Source organism: Cyprinodon variegatus, unplaced genomic scaffold, assembly GCF_000732505.1.
Source record: "Cyprinodon variegatus isolate N-32 unplaced genomic scaffold, C_variegatus-1.0 Scaffold0, whole genome shotgun sequence".
NCBI lineage: Eukaryota > Metazoa > Chordata > Actinopteri > Cyprinodontiformes > Cyprinodontidae > Cyprinodon > Cyprinodon variegatus.
Window position 1 is genome coordinate 2,200,401 of NW_015150453.1, and position 12,505 is coordinate 2,212,905.

At 35.3% G+C, this 12,505-nt stretch overlaps 1 protein-coding gene across 8 annotated transcripts in view; it reads left to right on the plus strand.

Annotated features, from left to right (window-relative positions):
- Positions 1 to 12,505, plus strand: part of mef2d (myocyte enhancer factor 2D) — a 160,343-nt gene that overhangs the window by 109,053 nt on the left and 38,785 nt on the right. For all 8 annotated transcript variants that reach the window (XM_015378230.1, XM_015378717.1, XM_015378385.1 and 5 more), the window contains exons 5-6: positions 914 to 1,145; positions 5,385 to 5,441. In XM_015378230.1, the coding sequence (XP_015233716.1) occupies positions 914 to 1,145; positions 5,385 to 5,441 (289 nt within the window). The remainder of the gene's footprint in view (positions 1 to 913; positions 1,146 to 5,384; positions 5,442 to 12,505) is intronic.

The following is a 12,505-nucleotide window of genomic DNA, read 5'->3' on the forward strand; positions in this document are numbered from 1 at the left end:
TGCTCTTTAAAGAGTAGGAAGTGGCTAACGTTGCTAAATATATACGAGTAGATTTATAACACCAGAGCATTGCTCTCATGGTAAATTTAAGATAAAAAAAATATCTTTTCGTCTCCTCAAAGTTTTAGTTTCACCTGGTTTCATAAAAAATCTGCTTTAAAGAACCTTTGGCTATTAGAATATTAATCGAAAAAATTATCGACAGATTAATCGATTTGCAAAATAATTAGTTCGTTCATACTAGTAATTTCTGTTGGGTTTAAATATAGGTTCGTTATAAAAATAAAAATTAACTATAACCATAATGAACAGTAACTATAGAGATTATACAGAAGATCAGCCAATTATTTAGCCAGTTTTTAGTTTTTTTTATCTTTGTAATTCAGACATTTTTGAAATAGAGCCGTAAACAATGATACTGTGAGGGTTATCTTACTGTCAGAATTTCATACCGACCCATGCCTGTTCTCAGGATTTAAAAATGTTAAGTTTTAAATGTTATGTTTCATTAGAAAATGAAAATGGAAATGTTTTTTTTCACTGCTAACCTGCTGCTCATTTAATATCTCTGTGTATACAAAATGACAATAAAGTTTGTCTTATACTAAAAGTAAAAGTATCCCAATCTCCTAAAGACTAAATTAGATTAAATAGAGATCAGAAAAGTTGTTTTTTGTGTTTTTTTATTGTTTTCTCTGGAGTTTTTTTTTTTTTTCATTTTTATTTCAGTTTGGAAAAACTCTTCTTGCTGTGATTGGTTGGTAATGTGTTTGTGTGTCGCCTGCAGGCTGGTTTACACTGCTGCTGATCACTAACTGACCACCTGCCTGTTTCTAAGTCTATCAAAACAAATGCGTGTGGGGCTAAACATGGCCACCCTATAAACTCCGCCCTCTTCCTGTCTCTCTACCAGTCCACTGTCCCGCAGCCCAGCTTCCCCATGCCAGTCACCGTGCCAGTGTCCAATCAGAACGCGGCGGCCGCAGCAGCCCTCCAGTTCAGCAACAATCCTGCCGGCCCCATGGTCACCACCACCTCCTTCGTCACCTCCGCCCTCACAGATCCCCGCCTCCTGTCGCCACAGCAACCAGTTCTGCAGAGGAACACCGTGTCGCCGGGGTTACCACAGCGACCAGCCAGCGCAGGTAACAAAACATGTGGAACGCAGCTGGAAAGCTTTGGTTTCTCCATCTCTTCACAGTTCAGCTGTGGTCGTATCAATCAATAACCGGTGGCCTTTTCAGAAAGGAAACATCCTGTTTCAATAACTGCTTTGATTGATTTATCACAGGTTTAGTTGCTTTTTTATCAGATTTTTCAGACAGGGAGTCAATTTTCTCTCTGGAGGATGTGTTTCTCACAGCAAAGTATCTAATAAATCTGAATTTCTGCAAATGGGGACAATGATTTCTGACACACAGGGAGAGTTTGAAATATTTCAGAATTTCCTTTCAATAAAATGAAAAGAAAGCAGCAAGATTTAGAAAGACATTTCCTGAAGGAGAGTTTTGTTTTATTAAATTAAAACTTCTTCATGATTAAACCCGGTTTGGGATAATTTTAAATTACCCCCTATTTTTTTACTTATGCAGGTTGGCTCTGGTGTTGTTTTAGCAGTGTGGAAATAAGTCTGAACTTAACAAATGAAGCTAAGAAACTCAATGACCTTTCATCTGCTGTAAGCCAAGATCCTCAAAAATAATTGAATTTAATGCACCAAATAACTCATTTTAATTGATCTTTGTAATTTTATGAACTAAAACTAAAATAATTCCCCTTTTTGATAATTTTCCAAACCATAAATATACACTTTTATATGTTACTGAAACACTACATCAGCTAATTTTCTGCTGACGTTTCTCAATATCAGCTTTGTTTTCTTTAGGTTTTTTTTATTTTATTTTTTTTTATAATCTCCTTAATTATTCTTTTTGACATTTTGTCCCCAAATCAAATCATTTCAAGGCTCAGTTTTCCTCACATGTAAAAATCTGGACTCCATAATGACTCCTTTAATTGAAGTGATTTGATGCACCTTAAGCAGACATAGTTGCCATGGTGATTTAGTTACTTTCTGTTAAGTCCACCTTCTTTGGAGCCACAGTTAGTTTATGTAAGAATCAGGGAACTTTTCAGAAAGTAATAAGTCTGCGTTCCAATGTCTCTCTCAGCCAATCTGTGTATGTTTCCCCCTCAAATGAGAACCTGCTGCTATAACAGCTCTTTGATCCACGTCACACTGCTGCATGCACGCATGCATCCATCCATGCACTTCCTCTGTGCGGGAAACCAATCCTTCAACCCCTCTGACTAAAAGGATTTGTGCCCCATTTTTGCGTCTCAGACAGGGTTACTCACCAAGCTTTGTTCTGAGCGGCGTAATCTCATTGTAAGTCAGAATTAGGTGATGTAACGTGCAACAAATGCATTACAACATCTTTCATAACATGGTGCTCAGTGAGGAGAGTGACTTTCATATAATACTTATGTAGGCCCCCATACTCCTCCTCCCCCTTAATTCCTTACAGCTACAGGAGCTTAACAAGCTCCTATAAACCTCACATTACTCACTCTTATTAGCTGAAATGTGTTTTCTTTATCCCACCACTGTGTGAAATTAGAAAATTATGGGTTTTTTTTTGACATCATTTCAAATTGGGCGGAGTATCTCGACATATTCCAGCTATACTTATTTTTCATCCTGTCATCATGATGCTTCCATCCCAACTCAACTACAGAAAAATAAAAGTAATAAACTCACCGTTGAGTTAGCGTTACGCTGGTTTTCCTTCTGTATGAGCGCCGCAAGCGTCACGTCACGTGACTAAGAAAACGTAACGGGATTGGCTGGTTGTTGGACGCCACAATCCATTGCTAATGTCTGTGACCTGAAGTAACCCTTCCCTTTTTACACGGAATTTAGACGCCGAATTTAAGACAGTGAAATAGAGCCAGTTGAATCTCAGGAGGCTGAAAATATTAAGTTTGAATTTTGAAAGGTTGAATTTTTTTTAAATGCTGATTTTTTTAACACTGAAAAATAAGTATTGAAAATTTAATCACTTTGAAATAGTAATGTAAATATTTAGCTTTTAGAGAAAATAACAAATGAAATTTCAACTGTAGAAATAATGACAATGAATTTTTTTTTAGGCCAAAAATGTGTTCCGAATATATTTTAACACTGAAACAGTAAGTACAAACATACAAGATTTAAATTTCAGTGGCATTTTTAATTCAAATCCTAGCGACACAGATTTACTTCCATATATTTACATTAGCCATTAAATTGGGGAAATTGTCATTATGAAAATTCATTTTCTAAATAGAAACACTGCCATTTCAAAACTACTCACAGTTTTAGATAAAGAATTTTTATGCTTCAACTTGTTTTTTAAGTCATATCAAAGTTCTATTATCTCACTAAACTACAATAGAAACACTTTTTTCGCATCATACAAGTCACATGGTCTGCAACTGGACGAAGAAGACGACCAGAAGCAGTTGGAGACATTGGCACCAACTAGAGACGGGGCTGAAATAAGGCTAATCTAATGTGTTAGCATCTGCAGCAGCCATGTTTTCAGAGTTATAGCGTGAACAAACATATCCACGTACAACTTTCATTGATTTGCTGTTTGTTGGAAATGCTGGAATCGCTGTAAGTTTTTTTAAACAAGCAAAATATCAACATAGTTTTGCACACATTTGTAATGGAAACACAGCTGGACATTAAGATCCACACCAGGTGTGGACGTCAAGAGCAATAGAAGACTGAATATTTCTTAGATAGAGTAAAGGAAAAACCTGCCAAATTATACATCCGGGCTTTCCATTAGTCTTCCTTTAGTTTTACACATGATGGTATTACACTGTCTAATGTAATATAAATATAAATATGATATATTTATATATTAGCTTGGAAATCATTTTTAATAAACTCTAAAATCCTTAAATCACTCAATATGTTTAACCAACAGAGAAAAAGCTTGGCTGGAAGAGTGATACTTCCTAAACTGAAGATCTGTTTTAGTTCAGTTCATCCTAAGGCCCTCTACAGAAATATCCAATCCAGAGAGGTTGCTTAAGAGATTTCTATCTAAGGAAATCGCTCCTCCTGGGTCAGAATGTGGTGAAAGTTAACATTTACTTGCTTTGTGTCATTGACCCCAAAGCAATCCCTCACACTGAACAAGCAGGGAACGACAGTGGGGAGGAAGAACTCACTTTTAACGCTAAAATTAGAATATCTTCGCTGTACAATTAAAAGCATTGATATTTTATGGTTTCGTCTTTGCTTTTGAGGAACAATATGCTATAAAACATCATGATAAATCTTTATGACAATAATGTTTGATGCTTGTTTAAAGAAAAACTTTTATGTAGGTATTCAAATATTCTTATAAAGTAAAATTAAATCAGAAATTGTTGGAAAATGAAGCATATAAAACAAAGTGGAGCTTTTTTATGAAAAAAGTAAAATTAAATCAGAAATTGTTGGAAAATGAAGCATATAAAACAAAGTGGAGCTTTTTTATGAAAATACACATTTAGAAATTTTATCAATTTAGGTCTATTTCAACAATATTTGTTGCGACTTGGACACACCTTAATAAATTGAATTAAATATTACAAATTACTTTTCCAATAGCTGGAGGAACTACCAGCTATATAGGGTCTATATTTGCAATAAAACCAAAGCCCAAAACCATTAATATCGTAATTTCATCTTTCAAAGCTTTGCCACATGTTGCATGTCTACAAATATCATGCAGCTCCAGTTGACATCTTAAATCATGTAAGTGAGAAATGGTTCAAGGAGAACAGGGCTGCCCCTGCTTCTCAATGAAGTTCACATTAATCCTTCTGAAACAGAGATGGGATTCTGGATTAAAAAGAACATTTGAACTAGTTAAAGTGTCAAGAACTGCAAAAAATTAGAATGCTTTGCTCTAATTTTAGGTGCATGTTTGGCTTAATGGGTATTTTAAATGTTTTTGTTTAAACAGAATAAATGAAATTGTATTTTTATTACTTTTAAGAGAATATGCCATATAGAGAATGATTTAACACTTTGAAAAGAATCTTTGAAGGTCTTTTAGTGTAAGAATCAGTGACAGTTTAGTGGCTGAATGTGTATCATAAGTACCATTGAGAAGTGATGAAGGCAGCACTTTAACTGGAAATGCAGCTTTGAGGCCAATTAAGGTGCTTTAGAGGGGAAATGATCATCAGTTTCAGAAGGACTTTTTTAATGACGTACTTCACTTAATAATATTTTTTCAAAGTGGATGTTCATCAGCTTTTAGATAAGTGCTGCTCAGATATGCTGCTTCATGTGAGATTATTTTTATGAACTTTATGGTTTTCTTTCCTGTTCCTAGGTGCCATGTTAGGGGGAGATCTGGGGAACTCAAACGGAGCGTGTCCAAGTCCAATTCGTAAGTCAATCTGCTTTTTTTCTTATATCCGACTTTACAGGATCCATATAGCTGCAAAGAAGTCAGTTTTTTACTTTCCTTTTTGTACATTTTAAATAAAGAAATCCTGTTTTTATTAGTAATGGTCAACAGAACAATGCAGACTGATCCTGTATAGCAACAGCCTCACAGTCTGCTTCAGACTTATGCAGAAACACATAGGCACCTGTTGACTGGTGACAGCTGGGGTGGGGTGGGGGTCACAGCACAGGCTGCTTGTAAACAGCTCACAGAACAGAAAGGGTTTCAGGTTATAAGGCAGTCTGTGATTAAGCGATTCAAAAGAGGAAAAAGAAAGAGTTAAAATTTGAAAACAGCTGATGTAGCTTTCCTGCTGTTATCCCTCTTTTCCAGGTAGGAAGCTGTTACTTTTGTTAGTTTATTCAGAAACTACCTTAAACCACTAATCTGGTCTGGAATCGGACACCTGTTCCAGATCAAATCCCTCTGAATCAACATTTCATCCCTGGCAGTGCTTATGTGTCAATCCTGCAGGCCTCCTTTAGGTTGGTTGCTCCACCTACAGTAGATAAATTCAGTTATTCCCAATCACTTAAATTATTTTTATAGGTTTTAATTTTACTTTGTTCAGAAATATTATTGAGGCCTAAATACCACACTGGAAAAACGATCTAGAAATAAGTTAAAACTTCCTAAATTAAGTGTATTTACCATTAACTTGAGCAGGTAAATTAGATAGTTGGCCAATGGAATTAGTATTTTTACTCTTAAAATAAGATAATTAGATAACATGCACCTGAAATAAGACAATGCCAGTGTTTTTTCTTATTTTATGTGTAAATTGTCTTCTTTCATTGGCAAAATGTCTCTTTTACCTCCTCAATCCAAGAACAAATGCACTTATTTAAAGAAAAAATGACTTTTCTGGATTTTCTTTTCAGCGCACCTGCCTGTGATAGAGACATTCTGATTGATGCTTTTCTAGAGTTTGTTTTCCAAGACCGATCTGTTTATGTGAAGTAAAAAAAAGCAACCAATGAACTCAGCCTGCTTTCCTAAGTCAATCCATGCCTTTAAATTTATTTCTACATTCCTAATCTTTCTGTTTTTTTTGTTCTTTTTTTTGTTTGGGTATTGTTTGAGTTTATTTTTTCCTGACGCAGTGATTAATGAGCTTTTCTTTCATTTCCTATTTTTATTCTTTTCTTTAGTACTCTATAGCACTGAGCAGTGAATCTGGGGATTTTCCCTATATGTAAAGTTAGTGAAACTGACCATTAGAAAATAACTGAAAATGCAGAAGTGAAATAGTTTATGACTTTAATTAAAACTTTCCACTCAGTTGAGAAAATTACATGTGTTTTCTCAAGGGAATGAAAGGATCTATGATATTATAATATTAATTGTAACGCAAAAAAAACATATTTTGTCCCACAGAGTGTAAACCATTCAGGTTCTGTGTAATAAAGAATAACTCCTCTTTTTAACGAGGATTTAAACTTTTTTTTTTTTTTTTTTTTTTTTTTTAAGTGTTCAGGTTCACTCGACAAGCCCAGGCCTGATTACTGATAACCTGTCCAACAACAAAAGCACAGAAACAGAACATGTTTACGACATTTAGTAGTTTAAACGATGTCAAAACCTAAACACCTTCTCAAAGAAATCTATAGAAATCCCAAAAAAGATGAGAAATAAATCTGATAACGTCTTTCAGTCCTGAAATGGTTAAAAAGCCATAAAAAGAAAATTGCCAACAGCACATGGAGCCATTATCCACCAACAGAGAAAACAAAAAGAAAAATTGATTATTCTTCAAAGCAGTGACCTATCAAATGACTCCAGGAGTTTATTGACACTCATCCATAAATCCTGCATGGTCTACTCAAAGCTCGATATGAAATCCATACGAGATTAAAATAATAACAATAAAAATAATAATGCATTTTATTTAACAGTGTCTTTCTAGTCACTGATGGTAACTTTACAGAAATAAAAATTAAAATACAAAAAAGCCAGTTCATGTTTGGGCAAGCAGCAGTTGGGTCAGACGACACCTACAGAGTAAAATACTTTAATTACTAAATAATGAAATAATTGATTAATCAGAAAGAGCAGAATCAGTCTTACACTAGAATCCCTCCAACTTTATAATCTATCATCTTTTTTTGGGTCAGATTTTTCGCTAACTGATGTCTTATGTCTATTTTTTTAACTTAGAGTGAAAACATTTTTAATCCTTATAACCATTTACACCTCCACTGCTTTCCCTTGTGATTTATCAGCTCTCCCTATTCCTCTGACTACACCCTCCCCTCCTTTCACCATGTCACTGTCAGCTGTTGCCCCTCGTCTTCATTCTGGAATAATCTCCCACCCTGCCCCGCCCCGCTCTCTGCCCCCCCTCCATCTAGCAATCCCCCGTCTTGGCGCAGGACTCTCCTCAGAGGTGACTTTGACGCTGGCCAGAACTCGCCCCTTAAATCCTGTTAGTTAGGACAGATACTTCCAGCTGTATCCCATAGCCATAGATATGCTGAGGTGGGCTCTTTTTTTGCTCTGTATTCACCTGACAGCATTACTTCTCTCTTGTTACAGAAAGCCAGAACAAATCTATAAGAACTGTTGTAAGAATACCAATAGGCGTTCACACGCGAAATATATTCATTGGGGTACAAATGCATTCTAATTACAGGTTGAGAAGGCCAGTGATAAGAGTTCACAAGAGTGAAGTTTAGCAACATTTTCAGATAAATGAAGGATCCTTAATTGTTTTTGCAAATCACACTGGAAAAATTATCTAGAAATGAGTAATAATTCCTTAAATTAGGTGTATTTATTCTTAATTTGAGTAGGTAAATGAGATAATTTGCCAATGGAATGAGTATTTTTACTCTTAAAATAAGATAGTTAGATAATATGCACTTGAAATACGACAATGCAATTATGTTTTCTTATTTTAAGTGTAAATTGTTTTGTTCCATTGGCAAAATGTCTCTTTTACCTCCTCAATCCAAGAAAAATTCACTTATTTTAAGAAAAAAATGACTTCTCTAGATTTCGATTTTTTTCCAGTGCATAACCCTACGCAGTGGTGTGCTTCACCGGCAGGTGGTCATGCTAATTATGCTAATTGGAGCGATTCTCCAAACATTTTTAAATTAAATTTTAGCTTAAAGTGAAGTTTATTAGGAAAAGAGACAGAAAAAAAAGAGAAGCCAGCATGAAATATCCGACTAAAAATGCTAAGCTTTTCCGGTGCTACAAAGAGCACTGGAAATAATCAGTAGAGTGAGCAAAGAAGGAAATAAAGCTTTATTGTCGTTGCAGAGTATACAACAAAGTTCCATTTGGCCGTGTCTCTTTTAAACAATCACTGTCAGTTAAATAGTGTTAAAAGCTGTGTTAATGTTAGTGCCATAGATTCAGTATTAGTCCATGTTTGACTGGGTTGTATTCTATTTGTGTTTTTTTTTTTTTCTGCAACAGCCTTGAGGGAAAAATGTGTTTTTAAGTCTGTTAAAGTGGGTTCACGTGACTCTGCCAGAGGAAAGGCTGGTGAAAAGAGCACCTTGGTTGGGCTTGGTTGTCCCGGAGCCTCGTGGCCTGCAGGAGGGACTCAAATAGAGTCTCCTTTAGGTGTGGGACAGAATCCACTTAGCAGTTGTTTTATTCTAAGGATTGCAGCTTGCCTACGCCACTGTACCTCTGATTCTCTTTAATGCATCATGGTAAAAGCTTTTTTAGCTGAGGTAGAACAAGTTGGTTCCTCCTCAGCTTCCTCAACAGTGCAAAAAATGTGAATCTCAATAAGTCATTTTTTTCTTAAAATAAGTGCATTTTTAAAATTGGAGAGGTAAGTGAGACACTTTGCCAATGGGACAAGACAATTTACATTTAAAATAAGAAAAGGACAATTGTATTGTCTTATCTAACCTGCATATTATCTAATTATCTTATTTTAAGAACAAAAAATTGGAAATCATCTTATTTTCCTACTCAGATTAAGGCTAAATACAATAAATTTAAGAAAGTTTTACTTATCTCTTGATCGATTTTGCAGTGAAGAGATAATTAAGCTGCTCACTGGAAAAAAATCAAAATCTAGATATTTCATTTTTTCTTAAAATAAGTGCATTTTTAAATTGAAGAGGTAAGTGAGACACTTTGCCAATGGAACAAGACAATTTACATTTAAAATAAGAAAAGGACAATTGTATTGTCTAATATAAACTGCATATTATCTAATTATCTCATTTAAGAACAAAAAACTCATTCAAATGGCAAATAATCTTATTTTCCTACTCAAATTAAGGCTAAATACACTTCATTTAAGAAAGTTTTTTATTTTTTTCTTATTTGTAGATCGATTTTGCAGTGAAGAAACAAATAAGCTGCTCACTGGAAAAAATCGAAATCTAGATAATTCATTTTTTATTAAAATAAATGCATTTGTTCTTGGATTGAGGAGGTAAAAGAGACATTTTGCAATGGAAAAAGACAAAACACAATTGCATTGTCTTTTTTCAAGTGCATATTATCTAATTATCTTATTTTAAGAGTAAAAATACTCATAATCTAATTGACCTACTCAAATTAAGGGTAAATACACTTAATTTAGGAAATTTTAAATTATTTCTAGATCGTTTTTCCAGTGTTGGGCCTTTTTAATGAATGATAAAGGGGGTGTTCTTCACAGTCCATCCCACCACCACTGAAGTGTGCAGTCCAAGAAACCTAAAGCATGTGACCCACTTATCCTCTGCACTGTTGATGCTCGGGCCTAAGTGTCATGTGGTCGTCAACTTTCAGAAGTTAAAGATCATTTATTTTTCCTTTTTGGTTTTAAACTTGAGGAGATTGCTTCCTTCCCCAGCCTGCTTCCCTGTATGGTGCCTCATTAGTGTTAATCAGACTCTCAATGGTTGCATCATCAGCAAATTTGAAATGGGCATTAGAGGACGTCATTGTTTTACAGTCAAGTTTACATCCATGTTTTTGTGGACAAATCTGGACTCCATATAAAATACTTTAGACACGCTTTGATCTGTCCACATACTATAGTCAAATATTGTGTGGTTCTAAGGCCAAAAAAAGCATTTAAACAACCTTTTTCACAGTTTAAATAAGGTGCCATATATCTCATGTAGTCTTCTGAATCTTTGTTTTCTTCACTTTTAGCATTTGTGATTCTGAAACTGAGAACAGATGCTGTCAGGACCCTGTTAATAATGGAGAAGTGGGCCCAAATTAAATGACTACTGGATGCAGGAGCCAACTAATGACCAATTACAGTGGTAGTCATTCAAAATTTGGGTCCTTGGCCGGTCCCCTACAATTCCTTTGTAAACGTCAATCTTTGTTCTAAAATATTCTTTCTGTCATGATTTGTGGACATTAAGATCTAAATAGAAGCGTCATCTGGTGACCAATATATTTTTGCACAGTGAGGGGAAGCAGAATAACCCAGAGATATTCTGAGCCCAAAAGGAAGACATGCAGAGAGACTCTTAATTGGTGCCAAATCTAAAAACTTTCTTGTTCCAAGGCTAAAGGGCAAACAGTTTTATTTTTTTTTCTAATGGCAGCATGCTCCTGCTGATGGATATCTGTGTTGCTTGCTGCATTGTGTCCCAGCTTGTCGTGTTAACATCTCAGAAGTCCACACAAGTTTCTTTTGACTGTCACTCTCCTCTATTCCTCTCTACATGTTCCCTTATTTTCAGGCTTGAGGTTTATTTCGCTTTCAACACTTTCATTTTTACCTCATTTTGAATTTTTTTCATTTTACTTTTTTGCACAATTTATTTTTGGCCTCTTTGATGCTTTTTCCTACATTATTCATGTCCCCTCCTTTCCCTGTCATGCATTTTCTTCAGTCTTTTCTCGTTCCCATCTGTTTTCTCCTATTTTTTTTTTTACTCCACTTCCCTAATCCCATCTTCACCCTCCTCCTCCTGTCATCCCTTCTTACCTTCTCTTTCTCCTGTTCTCTTGGATGTGCCCGGCTCAGCTGTTGTCCAGGGAGTAAGAGCTCAGGGAATGTCACAATTGACGTCATGCAGCATTCCACACATTCCCACGCCCGGCCTGGCGTAATAGGAGACGTGACACACAAGCTTGCACACACCGAGGGTAGCGACACATGTACACTCATATTCTGAGAAGAACACATGTTCGGGCTACAAAGAAAATACATCCACATGAGCAATTTAGATGAATGAAAGCCACAACTATTTGAAAGTGTTTCTGAGACTCACTCAACGGGACACAGCTGCACTCATTTAGACACACACAGCATAAATCAGTCAGCTCATAATGCAACAAGGACCTCTGGATGTATAATCAAGCGAGAAGCCTTGCAATTAGATTTTTTTCAACAGGGTCCTCTCACATTACAGCATACAAGACTGAAAGTCTGATGATTTAGTTTTCTGTAGGAAATGGAGAAAAATTTAAAAAAAGAGTGGACATCTGCAACATTCAATGCAGGTCATCATTTGAATTCAAACTAGGGAACTAAACAAATAGTCAACTTATTATTTATTGGCAGTTAATGGTATATTAGGTTACAATCTGTTCTATCCAGTTTTTTTCATAACCTCCACCTTGATTCACTGTTTATTCTTAAACATCGTAGAACAAAACATGATCGGATGGATCGATCCAGAGTCGGGAATAGGATTATTTTCACTGTTAAATGGCGACATGGATGCAGAATAAAGTTTTTGCGTTTTAATGTACTTCCTTTAAACAAACCCCGCATTTAACGGTACTGCTAACAGCAAAGACTCTCTCCAAGCTCTAATAGCTGGATTTAGCTTAAAGCAGAGAGCTAAATCACAGTTAGTGACTTTATTGAAAGAAAGAGGTAAAAAGTCTGACAGTATGTCAGAGGGTCATACCCTGTCTGTTAATGATGGCATTACATCTCATATTCGTCAATATTTGATTCATCTTATTTTCTTTATTCTATTCAATAACCTAAAAGGTTCCATTATATTACACACACAAACACTATATATATATATATATATATATATATATATATATATATATATATATAT